Below are 13,386 nucleotides of genomic sequence, written 5' to 3'. Positions count from 1 at the left end.
AAGAAGAATTCATAAATTATCTCATTTGAAAAAAAAAATACTTGATACCAAACTGTAAATATCTGAGAAATTGCTGTGCAAGATATAATCTGAAAAAAAAACCATTCGGCCGTCCCGGAACTTGGCTTTTAAATTAAGACGTGTTTGTTTTTTTCACTTGGGGCAGCATACACCAGTCTTTATAAAACGCGATAATGAAACCATACTAAGTCCCAAATATATTTCAAACAATACTAGGGACCACAATGAACTATGGAAAAGAAAAACTATTTCAATAATCTAGTGTTTTTAAGCAGTTTCTAATTTGACATCGATGAACGTCACTCAAGAATCCAATATTCAGTACAAAATTTGGTACATAAAATGAGAGATCTGTAGATTTTTTCCCGTTAAGAAAAACGAAAAACATAAAACTTTTAAAGGAACTTTTATTGTATTTCTTCCTTTAATCGATCAACTATACTAGAAAACTTGTCAAAAGGAAAGACAAAGACTCGTCGGAAAGGTTCCCATTCTTCGTCACTTTCACTCCAGGATCCTCCTAGTCCGGTATCTGCTTCATGTTTCACTGAGTAATCAAAAGAAAACAATGCTTCCTAAAAAAAACATGAAATCACTAAAAGCCTTTCAACACCTCTACCTGAAAGACATCTAATCAAACTCTATGTACTGTATCAAGGGGCTCACATAGTAGCAGTAATTTTATGGCTACCTTGGATACTGCAAAAAATTAATTTTATTATTACGCAGGCATCTGTGCTACAGCACACACAATATCTCAAATATTCTCAAAAAGGGAACTATTTTTTTTATTTTCCACACTTGCACGGATATTTTTGCAAAGATGAACAACGAACTATAAATAATCTGTTCATTGAGGAGTGGCACCCATCAACGAAATTATACCTTAGCTACCGCCACAGCTTTGCATTAGATTTTGACAAATGAGTAATTCACCAAGGATTTGTGTGTTTGGTGCCTTTTCTTCCTAGCTTTAGTATTTATAAACAGTTGCCTCCCCACTGTAGTATTATATTTGCTGGCATGACCATATAATGCATCGGGGGTAATAGGCTAAAGTATACTTTCGGGACGTTGACTGTTGTGGATAGGATAGCATCGCCAAGTGCATGAAACTATGTGGAGATGAAGACGGGCTCATTAAATTAGAGATCCCTTGGACTTCTTGTTATCCGGTTTTAAGCAAGCTTAAACGTAGTGACTCAGATGAATTTTACTTACAACTGCAGGAACAAATAGATACGGTCCCGGGTAGAAATATCGTGTTTTTGTTAGATTTTAACGCCCAGGTTGGTAGAAATAGGGACAGATGGTATACTAGCGTAGGTAAATTTGGTATGGGAATAGAAAACAGTAATGGATACACAACTGCTAAAATTTTGAAGGTATGACAATCTAGTTATAACCAATACAGTATAAGCTAATATGGTATTCACATTATGGTAAGAAAGCAAATCTTATTATGTTATTGTAAACCGAAGACTGGTAGGATCAATACAAGACACTAGCGTATATAGGAGTACTGTTATTGATGTTAAAAGTAAAGATCACCCTGTAGCAGCATCTAGGGTTAATTTGAAGCTGAAACTTAGGAAGGGTAACTACTTTCTGGAAAGCAATGACGTTGGTGGACTCCAGGATGAGAATTTGAGAGAAACTTTCCAGGAACAGTTGAATAATGGAGAGTTTAAAATTTGACAATGTAGAAGATGTATGGCAAATTTTAAGGGAAATAATTTGTGAAACCACTGATGGTATCTTAGTGAAAAAAATTAGGAACTTAGCAAGGAATATTAGCGAGAATACTTTACGTTTATCACAGAGAAAAAAAAGGCTTATACAAGAACTATCTGAGTTATATATCATATGACAATGAGAGGTATGTAAAGAAAGCGGAAAACCCATCTGCATCTGCATCTGGAAGATGCAGCTAGAGGGCCTAATAGTCAAATATTGTACAGGCATGTTAATAAATTGAGAAGGAGTAGTCAATCAGGACTTGTCCCAGCTAAAGATAGAAAAGATGTTACATCTTAGATTTGAAGGAAAACTTATTTTGTAAGGAACAATTAGTGACAGTACTAAAACAATTAAAAAATAACAAGGCCCCAGGCGCTGATAGTTTGGTAAATGAGTTTCTTAAATATGGTGGTTATGAGGTTCGAAATAAGTTACTGAAGATAATGAATCTGATTTTTGAAAAGGGGGAAGTACCTAGCGATTTTAGGAAAACCTTATTTAAACGGTAGTCTATTTAATTAAAGTGATATTTGTCAAGTCGGAAATAAATTATTGAAGATAATGAATGCGGTTATAATTAAACCATGGGTATATATCTGGTGATTATGGAAAAATTCTTAATTATATCGTTTTCAAGAAGCAAATTACTTGGCAGGAGGAAGATTTGTTATATATATTTTCCAGAGAAATTGTCTACGGATTGCTTCGGGTACCCTACTGACTGACCGTATTTCAAACAGTAGGCTTTACGAAAAGTGTGGCTCAATCCCTCTTTCTAGGGCTATAATGAGATAAAGGTTGAGATGGCTAGGGCACGTTCTGCGAATGAAGGATGACAGATTGCCAAAGGTTGTCCTTGTTGGCGAACCGTCTAGGGCTAAACGGAAAGCAGGTCTTCCGCAGTTGGGGTGGGAGGATGTCGTAAAGAAAGATTCAAGTAAAATGGAAACTTTCTGGGAGGATGTAAAGAGACAGAGGGACGCTTTGAATAGATTGGCTTCGAGGAGGAGCGTGCGTAGCTGTGTTGGCCTCGGGCGGCTAGTTGTTAGTAGTAGGGTGAAATTGGGTAAATCCGACACAGGAGTAACTGCGACCCCCCATCTTATTTGGGTCAGTGACAACAGATGTCTTTGGTTCCGTATGCCATCTTCTTCCTTTAGCTTGGATACTTGACAACAGTGTTCAATATCTCCGCCATTTTCAATTCCTTCCGTACTTTTTGTTGGCCACGAGGTAGGTAGCAAATTTTAAGTGATAGTTCAGAAAAAAAGAAAGATGATAAAATGACTCTAAATAGCTGATAAGTTAGTGGGATAGTTTAAGTAATTACTGTTATTTATTACTATTTTATTCTCAAACCACTCAGGAGATACAAGGGGTGTAGGACTTACCCCAGAAAACCTTCAGTTTAGGGTAAATCCATGTCAGACTTACCCCGTTAAGGGTAAATTCCGACAGGGGGGTCGGGCTTACCCAATGTATACAAGTGGCTAGGTTTTGGTAATTCTAGCCTAGATTTCAGTGTATTTGTCAACTATTTACAATATTAGCAATACACACTATACATAATTTACAACTTACTAATTTATCAGACAAAAAATCAAAAATATTTCCCTGACTTGCCCGCTGTTACTATCAGAAAACCTGTGGAGCTACCCAATTATGTTGAGCAGAGTAGGGTAATTTTGCTGAAGGTGATGGAAAAGTGGGGCATGGGGCTTACCAATCAACAGTTCCTAGACGAAGTGAAAAAATATATCCGTGAAAACAAAATCAGCACTCATTTCAAAAAGAATCGGCCAGGTGAAGACTGGTGATTTGGGTCTAAGAAAAGAAACAACCTCTCGCTTAAGGAGCCTGAGCGACCTGAAAACCCTGAGGGTTGTGCAATAAGCAGACCCTTTCATCATTCTAGGATTTTATGAGCTGCTACAAAAAAACGCAGAAGAGCTTGGCATCTTAGACAAACCAGAATGTTGGTACATCTTGGACAAAACTTCGTTTTGCTGCAATCCTGATAGCCTTAAAATTGTTGGTGCACAAGGATCACCAGTAAAGCGGCGAACTGGTGGCAATGGGCGTGATAACACACCTGTTCCAGTATTTATTAGTACATCAGATAAACTGCCACTACTGGTAATCTTCTCGAAGAAAAACACTTGGAGTTCATCGCTACCCGTTAAAGACCATCCAGATGCATATGTTTCAGCTACTAAGAAATGATGGAAGAGAGTGGAATTCTTCAATAACTGGTTTAAAGATGATTTCCTGCCTCAGGTGAAAGAAAAAACACTTCTTATTCTTGACAGCTATGGCTCCCATTTATTATTGGCACTTGTGGAGCTCGCTTCCGAAGAGTGTTATCATCCTCAAGATGCCAGCCCATGCATTTCATGTTCTGCAGCCCTTTGACAGGGTTATTTGCAAAGGGCTGAAATCATCCTATACACAGAAGCTTGTGAACTGGCAACGAGCACACCCAGGTGACATCTTACCAAAAGAAGGACTCGTGAAAATTTTATGTCAGATCTGGGAGACTTGCCGTACCCCTTCACTGACTAAAAAATCATCTTAAACGACAGGAATTTACGATTCCGCTATTCCAGCACGTATCAACTGTAACATGAGTGACAAGTCGAAGTTTGATCCAGGCAAGTTAAAACAATACGTTGAGACAAAGTTATCAGAGACTCGGAATTTAACAAGAGCGAAAACCATAGTGCATACTGCAACTAATCAGATTACTATTTCGATATTGGTTAGTCCAAAAAAGATTCATGCGCATGATATATCATTTGAAGAACTTCTCTTGGACTCAGTACGCTGCCCTTCTCTTGATGCCTCAGCACCCGGGACATCTGGTAGGCAGAGAATTGCTTGGGAAGCCGAAGTAATCACATCTGTAGAGGCTTTGAGAGGGCTTGAAAAAATAGAGAAAGAAAAAAAAAGAAGAAAATCTCAAGAACAAAAAGAGAGCCTTTGGGCAAGGGGGTATATAATGCCCTGCCCCCACCCCCTGTAGATTAGGCCCCGGGGGTATATAAGTTTATTACTGTAATTGACAGCTCCAGTGCCCTTTTTAAGAGACAAAAGTGAATGGAGGGGGGGGGGTAACCAGCCCCGCCCCCACATCCATCATCATACTACTGGTACTAAAACTTTTCGCGTATTTTGAGGGGGATATTGAATATTTAGGCTTTCAAGGAATATTTAGGCGGATGTTAGACTAAATCAAAAGAAACTACAGTATTCAGATTGTTAAAAGCGTGACATAGCTATATCTCAAGAACAGTTCACATTTTTAAGTTGGCCTTTTCAGGGTAAGTTGTAGCAGATTTTGAAAAAGCTAGAAGGCACTTAAGGTATACTATTAATATTAGTACTGTGATTCCTGTAATTAATGACACTAAGGGTATTAAGATCAAACTTTCAGGGAACGCTTAAGGGGAGTTTCAATTAAACAAAAAACTATATGCATGCAGGTTTTCAAATGGGCATATAAGCAATATTATAAGCAGTGCAACACTATCGTAGATAATAATAACATAGAAAAGGTCTAGTGCCCTTGAGAAGAGTCAAAAGTAATTGCACGGCAAGTAGCCCTCTTCCCAAGCCCACTAATTTTCCAAACAAGTCCCATCAGAATTTTGAGATAGCCATTTTGTTAAGCATAGTTGAACAGTCCAGTAACTATGTCTCTAATGATATTGGATATGTCGACCCCCACGGTTATGCAATATACCCATTATGCTTTAAAACTAGATGTTGCTTCAAATGTAAATCAAAAGGCACTGTGTGTATGCTGGTTGCCACAAACATCTCAGCAATATCCCAAGAACAACTGAGAGTATTAAGTTGAAACTTTGAGCTACTATAATTACTACTTCTGCTCTTATGATTTAACTAAATCAAAAGAGTGTAAGTGTATCCAGGTTGTCACAGAGTATAGATACAATTTTCTGGGAACGGTATTAAGTTTTATTTTCAGGTCAACTTGAGAAGGTATACAACTAAATTAAACAATACTATCTGTGTCAAGATTTTCATAAGGATTTGTGTTGTTAAAAATTGATAAATTTTTTTTTCCAAACATATAAATACTAAGCCAAACTATGGATTCTAATAGAAAAAAAAAAGTTTTAAAATATTATTTTCTGAAAAAGACTGTCCACTAAGAAGACTGTCGATAAAAACAAACAGAAATTAATTTAAAAGACTTCTGTCTGAAAACAAATTTTTCAAAGAAAACTGAAGAACTCCATTAAAGCAAAAATGAGCATAAATAAAGTCAAATAATATTCCAAGCGTAAAACTTCCTTAAATCACCATCAATATAAAAATGAAACCCGAAACGAACAGAAATTACAATAAATAACTAAGTCAAACTCAAAACGAGCAGAATTTAACGTAAGTATGGCTGACAACCCCCATGCCTTCTTAAGACCAGAACATAATTTGCACTTCACTGATATAAAACATTACTACACAGCATTAATAAGGTTCTAGTGCCTCTAAAAATCAAAAGTTACTGGAGGGAAAATGGCCCCCGTCTTCATCGTCTGTTTCCAGTATTCGGGTAGTAGCTTGGGATATATTTCCATCATCGTTTTCCATATCTTCCCTGTCTTTGTCTGGCGTATTGCTAAAAAAAACTCATGTGGAATCCTTTGCTTCTGATTGTTCACGAATATGAGCTCCCCTGAAAATTAGGGCCTCTCCGAATGGACAGTGGTGTAAGTGTGTGGTCCAGCACGTATAGACATATAAATGTTTTTAATTTTATAACTTTAGTAAATCAAATAATATTAATACTTTGATTACTAAATATCAGTATATGTATATTAAACTGACAATGCACACTTATTTGTATTTTTTCAGTAAAGTGCAAATTTTGTTCGGGCCTAGGGAAGGCATAGGAGTTTTGCGCCAAACTTATGTTAATTTCTGCTCGTTTTGAGTTTGACTCGGTTATTTATCGAATGAGTTTGAATCGAATGAGCCCTTTTCGAAATTTCTACAACAACTCCTTCGATACGAAGTGCCCGGGTCTGGAGAAAAAAAACAACAAAAAAAAACAAAAAAAAAACAACACATTGTGCCCACATCATTCTTTACTTAGGCAGCACTAGCGCGCTGCCTATGATTAGAAAATGTTACATATTATCATGTCTACACATAAGGGCAGGGGAACCTCTCAAAGACCAGTCTAAAGGACCACAAAAAAAGAAGTAATAAATGATACCCTTTTGTGTTTCAGACCCCTTGGTGATATCCCAGGTACACTCTTCCCTACATGGGCTAGAAACTTTATACGCCTAACTAAGCTATAATAAGTTAACAGTATTATGATAATACGAAATTTAAGAGGCAATCTTACCTCAAAGAAAATTTCTTCTTCATAATTAGTCCACAGCAGCTCAGGTATATCTTGTTTTTTGGCCTTTTTCTTCTGCAATTTCTTACTGTCAATTGGCTTATGGATCTTGCTAATCATCAGAACATGCGAAAATTCACTGAATCTCTTCCTTTCAACTTTTTTGGAAGCAACTTCTACCTCTTTCCTCCAAGAAAAATAAAACAATATACAAATCACAGTAATATGAATAATGGACCCATCAAAATTCCGTAGTATTCATCTTACGGTACCACAGACCATACATATGATACATAGGCTCTGATAGACCATCAGACACCTTTTTCACAATATTGACAATGGACTGTTTCTTCTTGATGATTTTTTTTTTGAATTTTTCTTATGAATCTTTTTAGGCATATACACTTTTTAGGTTAGACGAGCGAAAGAGGAGAAATATTTATAACAAAATTGGGTTGTATCGATTTGTTATAATCTAAAATCGGACAAAAATTAGTTTTCTTGATTCACATAAAACTTTTAGAGCAAGTAAAGGACGAATCCTCGTACCACGAAATATACCTTTGTTTTTGCTAATCAAGCAGAAGCTTGTTAGGTTTACCCAAAATTTAAAAAAATCTAATGCCGAACTGACCAGCCATGACAAAAACAAAGAAATGAATATAAAAACGACAAACGGGTCTATGGCCAGTAAAAAAAAGCGGGGAGAAACAACAAAAATCAAACCAATTTAGCCCGTATATGACACGGCGTCTTCAGCGAAAAAAACAAAACAAAACAAACTAGGAACTAAAACTAAAAAATATATATAAAGCTAAAATAGATTAAAATAAAATATATAATATACAATTACTTACATTTACAATTTGCAGTTACCTTCATCAAACCACGAAAGTAACTCAAGTCAGTTCTTTTCGCGGTTTGATGAAGGTAGCTATAAATTGTAAATATAAATAATTGTATTTATATATTTTATTTTAATCTATTGTAGTTTTATATATATTTTTTAGTTTAATTTCTAGTTTGTTTTTTTGTACGCTGAAGACGCCCTGTTATGTACGGGCGAAGAATTCGTTGGATTTTTGTTGTTTCTCTTCGCTTTCATTTACTGGCCATAGACCCGTTTGTCGTCTTTATATTCATTTCTTTGATTTTACCCAAAGTTTATTTCATTTTGGTCATTATTAATGATGTTCAAACTTGCTTAGTGTTGAAATGCAGAATTTCCTTATCTTCTTCAGTAATAGAGGCATAAAGTCTTTTGCCTGGTTTTAATTAAACTATTATAAATGGGACCTAATCTTCTACTCGTCCATATTTATCCTAGTCCCCTTTTAAATAATTTCTAATTTCTATCGTTTCTGTAAAACTTCGTAGCACTCTAAATCAATTATCGTTTCGCTTATTAATAAATTACAACTCAATATTATATATATATATATATATATATATATATATATATATATATATATATATATATATATATATATATATATATATATATATATATATAAACGAAAAATCGCGAAGAAAGGAAAAAAACGAGAACAATTAACAGCTAGTGAAAATATTGAAAAATTATGCAAATATTTCGGTCAAGACCTCCGCTTGACCGTCCTCAGTGCAGAATAAAACTGAAAAAAGTATACAAACCAAACCTTAAAATAAAACCACCAAACTAAAATTGGACGACCCTTTCCTAGTAAGGGTGAAAGGGTAACTGAATAAAAAACACAAGTCTAAATGGCATTTCAGAATTTCATTTTGCTTAAAGCACTTTTAAAGGTTGATCGATTTCCAGTTTGATTGTAATCGGAGACTCTATTCGATTGCACAATCTAACTTTGTGGATGTATGTAAAAACATTCAGAATTAATAATTTTGTCATAAATGGGACTTAGAAAAATTTCTCCAGTGTCTCTATTGAGAGCTACTTTTTGGTGAATGTGCTTTTTTATTTCAACTGCCTCCCTGAAAACTTGCGTGAGACCTTTGACGGGGGCAACGATAGAGGCCTCGTCAAACAAAATGAAATGGTGTGGATTCTCGTACACATGTTGCGCCAAGGCGGAATCAAAAACCTCAGGCCGTTGGCGTAACGTCATTGCCTTGTCGATTGAGGACTTGTGCTCAGATAACCTCTCCCCCAATTGATGTTGGGTTCTACCAACATAAAAACAGCCACAAGAACAAGGAATTCTATAAACACCACTACCCAGAATGAGGCTGGTTTTATCTTTGCCGTTGTTAAAAAAGTTCTGTGTAATATTTGAATTTTTAAAGGCGACGCTAAGTTTATGTTTTTTAAGGATTCTTTTCAATTTGTCACTCAATTTTGGAATGTAGGGTAGAACAGTGAAAAGTTTCTTATCATCCACCAATGGGACGGTATCTGTTGGGGCTTGTGGACCTGATGCACTCACCCCTGCCTTTTTTCGTCTTCTGTCTATAATGGTCTCAAGTAATTTTATAGGGTAGCCCTTGCAAAATAAGATGTCCTTAATATAGTTCAATTCTGAGTCTATGTGAGGCTCTGAGCATATTCTTATTACTCGGTCAACCAAAGAAATAACAACTCCTCTTTTTATGCAGGGAGAGTGGTTGGAGGAAAAATGCAAATACCTATCGTTATGCGTAGGCTTTCTATAAATAGAAAATTCAAGGCCAGGAGACTTATTGAAAATTAAAACATCTAGGAAAGGAAGTTTGTGGTTATGTTCTAGTTCTAAAGTGAACTGAAGGTTAGAGTCCAAAGTGTTTAGATGAGTTAAGAAGGAGTTAAGTGACTCTCCTATATATATATATATATATATATATATATATATATATATATATATATATATATATATATATATATATATATATATATATATATATATATATTTTCATTCCAATATTCACGGCGCCAGGTACTTCAAAGTGTCTGATATGCCGCTATTCATTTACTTCATATATCATTGACAGTCCGATTGTCTGGTTTTAATTATTGTTGAACTTTCCAAATTTAAAAATGGAATTGGATTTTAAGATAAAATTGGCAATAAGAAGAGGAAGAATTTTTTTTTGCAATGTCACAACAATCTGGTTTGAGAATGACTGACGCAAAATTTCATACATTCATGCTTTTATGACTTGTTTTTTTTATCCTTTTGAAAAAGATAAAAAAAAAAAAAAAAAACTACTTCAGTAGCATAGAAAAGGCAAAAGCCTGTTAGACAGGAATTGCTTTGGAGCAGGTCACTTCTGAAGGTTAGTGTTTTCTTTTTCCAATGAGGACGGCATTTTGGAGGTCTTTACCAAAATATCTGCTTTGTTTGCATTCTTTTATCACTTGCTAAGAAATACCCTCGTTTGGTTTTGTCATTTTGTTAACTATTTTTTTCCTTCTTCCTTTTTTATCTTATTTAATAACCATTTATCTTATTTATCGACTCCATACACGCGGATATACCACAGCACTATGCCCTCTGAAAGTGTGAAGTTATAAAATGGGTTAAAGTCTTTAACCACATTAATTTTTTTGCTGTTTTGGGAAATTCGGTAGTTCCTATAAATCTTACTTTAGGCTACATTTGCTTTTAAAAATCACTGGATAGGCTACTACAGAAAATAAAAGCTTACCTTAAACTCTCAAAGAGAGGAACAGAAACCTGAGGGGGAAGATTAATAAATCTTTCATTGATAAGAAAACCCAAAGAAGTACTGGGATTACCAACTAACTCCTCGAGTATCTTTTTAGTGGACGGGTTTTCTCCAGATTTCAGAAATGCAAAGTTAACAAGCTGCTCAATAGACTTTTTGTCCTGAAATAAAACTGTCATAAATAAACAAGAAAAAAGAGATTACGACAGAACTCTGGCAGGGTTAAGTAACATTCAAGATGTGTTTTCATCATGTTTTCAAGAGTAAAATTATCGAATATACTTAATTATCTCATATATGTGAACCTTTTCTCAGCCGTCACAAAAAAACAACTTTGATGATACCAGGTACTAAATAGGAACATATTTCGTGGGGGGGGGGGGTTGAATGGGGAACACGCAATACATAAGTCAGGTAAATTACACAAGAATTAGACAAAACAACTGAAAACTGACCAAACAAGTCTGATATTTGTTTTAGGTAGGGCAACGTTCCTTGTCCGCGTCTGTATGAAACGTTTCAATCAGGAATCAAGTCATTTTTTTTCTATTTCTTCTAGAATTTTGTTAGGACTTTAGTTACAAGAAATAGCCTGAACACAAATAGCAAGATACTTAAATGTCACAAGAAAACTTGAAAATGAAAGTTGAGATGTATCCGTATTTACGCTATTCAATCAGTAAGATAACCTCAAGTACAACCCTAAAGTGTAATAACATGACTAAAAGGAACATTTTAAAAAAAAGAGAAAGGTAAGTTATAATGATCTCTAAAGCTTTAATAAATTCTTTCTTTCATAGGTCTTTAATAGCCATCAACGCGGCGCTAAAGATATTTCTGTACCTTTTGGATAAACAGATATCAATGGACAGGAAAATATGCTAGTTCAAGTGCTACCTTGTCGGCAAATTCATAAAAAAAAAACTCTGCATACAGAAATTGACGACTATTTAGACAAAAACACAATTGTGACAAATAAAATTTAAATCTTTAGTCATTGAGTTCTTACGGACGTGAATAGGATTATGGACACAAGCGATGCTTTAACTCGATTGACGGAAAAAAGACACTATAGTCCGATTGAGTTGAGGATACAGCTGGAGAAGAAGCTTTGACTTGTTCTCTTTGCTGCACGAAATTTGTGGACTCCAGAGTCAAACTTTTAGTGTCATAGAATTCTGTGAAGCATAGGAATGATTCCAAGAGGTTGGATCCCTTCTTTCCATTGCACTACATAAGGAGCTGGCCAAAGCTCAAGGTTCTTATGGATCTATTGAAGTATACCTTTCAGACCCCATAAAATTTGATAGCTGCCCAATGAATATACTCAAACTCTTCCCTATCTTATCTTAACAAGTCCTTATAGAGTTTAGGAGCCATAATGCAATGTTATACGATAGAAAAGGCTATATTTATAAAGCCCCTGGTACTACTAGCATAAATTTCAGAGATCTTCGATGTTAGGCTAATGGTCATATATGTTTATTTGGGGCTGTTACGTCTAAATAATTTCTTAGACCACACTGCATACCCATTTATAATTGAAACCAAAACATATTAATAACGGATAATATTTTTTTAATATGACAGTGAAAAAAAAAACTCACACAAAAATGACAATAAAAGACAAAATCTTTTGGCTTCACATCCTGAAGCCTTTATCAACAAAAAAAAAAAAAAAAAAAAAAAAAAAAAAAGAAAAAACTCACCTAAACGAAAAACATAAAGAAAACCAACAAACACTATACAAAAAACAACAACAAACAACAAAAAGAAAACTTACATTTAAACAAAATCCAATGGTAAAGAAATAAAGCACAAATAACAACGTAACAAAGCAAAATGTCTGCTATACATATATTGCACATCCAAATTATTTTCTGGTGTGGAATTCTTTCAAGAGGAGACAGTCTTTTTATTAAAAAAAAATATAGCGTATGCCATAGGTTAAAACTAAGTACAGGATAAGTAATTATTATGCACAAAAAAAATACATCTTTTTGCATTGCTAATCTGGCACAACCTCGTTGACCTCTTCCGAAGTTTATTTTATATCTTGGCCTTTCAAATTCAAAGTTATATGAGGCTGATTATGCATAATTTCTTGATCTTTTTTACAATCATAAATATATATGGTTTTAGCCTGTTTTTATTTTTTTTTATTCAACAATTACAAATTGGATTTAATCGATATTAACCTTCAGCTCCATTTAAACCAATACCTTATACCAAATTCTTTTTCGAACCCCAAATATTCGAATTTATTATTATTCTTTTATTAAAAAGTGTTTATTTTTCACTGTCTTATTACGAATTTAAACGTCAGAAATACTTCTAATCAGACAAAAAACTTCTAGGAAAATGTATCAATATACTGTGCTGAGTAAAACGGTGTACCTACAACACCTTCCTTAAAAGACGACAAATTTTCAGAGCAAACAAGGTCATATGGCAAGAGGTTCCATAACTGGTGGACCCTATTAACAAAACTAACAGTTTCTGTGCGTCGTTCAGGTTTTGGCGGGTAAATTTTCTGCGTATGCTAGCGTGTCGCCTGATACATTGAAAATTTAATTTCTTTTCCAAAGATATGGGCGACTGGATCTCAA

General features: G+C 34.8%; 1 protein-coding gene across 1 annotated transcript in view; it reads right to left on the bottom strand.

The window, feature by feature from the left end:
• Positions 1–411: 411 nt before the first annotated feature.
• Positions 412–13,386, bottom strand: part of LOC148953103 (protein BCCIP homolog) — a 29,535-nt gene continuing 16,560 nt past the window's right edge. The window contains exons 4-6 of the mRNA XM_089087527.1: positions 10,757–10,938; positions 7,139–7,322; positions 412–596 (exon numbers count right to left, since the gene is read on the bottom strand). Coding sequence (XP_088943653.1) covers positions 429–596; positions 7,139–7,322; positions 10,757–10,938 — 534 coding nt within the window. The 3' untranslated portion in view covers positions 412–428. The remainder of the gene's footprint in view (positions 597–7,138; positions 7,323–10,756; positions 10,939–13,386) is intronic.

This window comes from Artemia sp. Qi Xiang Cuo, chromosome 4, assembly GCF_049724085.1.
Source record: "Artemia sp. Qi Xiang Cuo chromosome 4, ASM4972408v1, whole genome shotgun sequence".
Lineage (NCBI taxonomy): Eukaryota > Metazoa > Arthropoda > Branchiopoda > Anostraca > Artemiidae > Artemia > Artemia sp. Qi Xiang Cuo.
The sequence above is the reverse complement of the archived record's forward strand: the minus strand, read 5'-3'. Positions and strand labels throughout refer to the sequence as shown.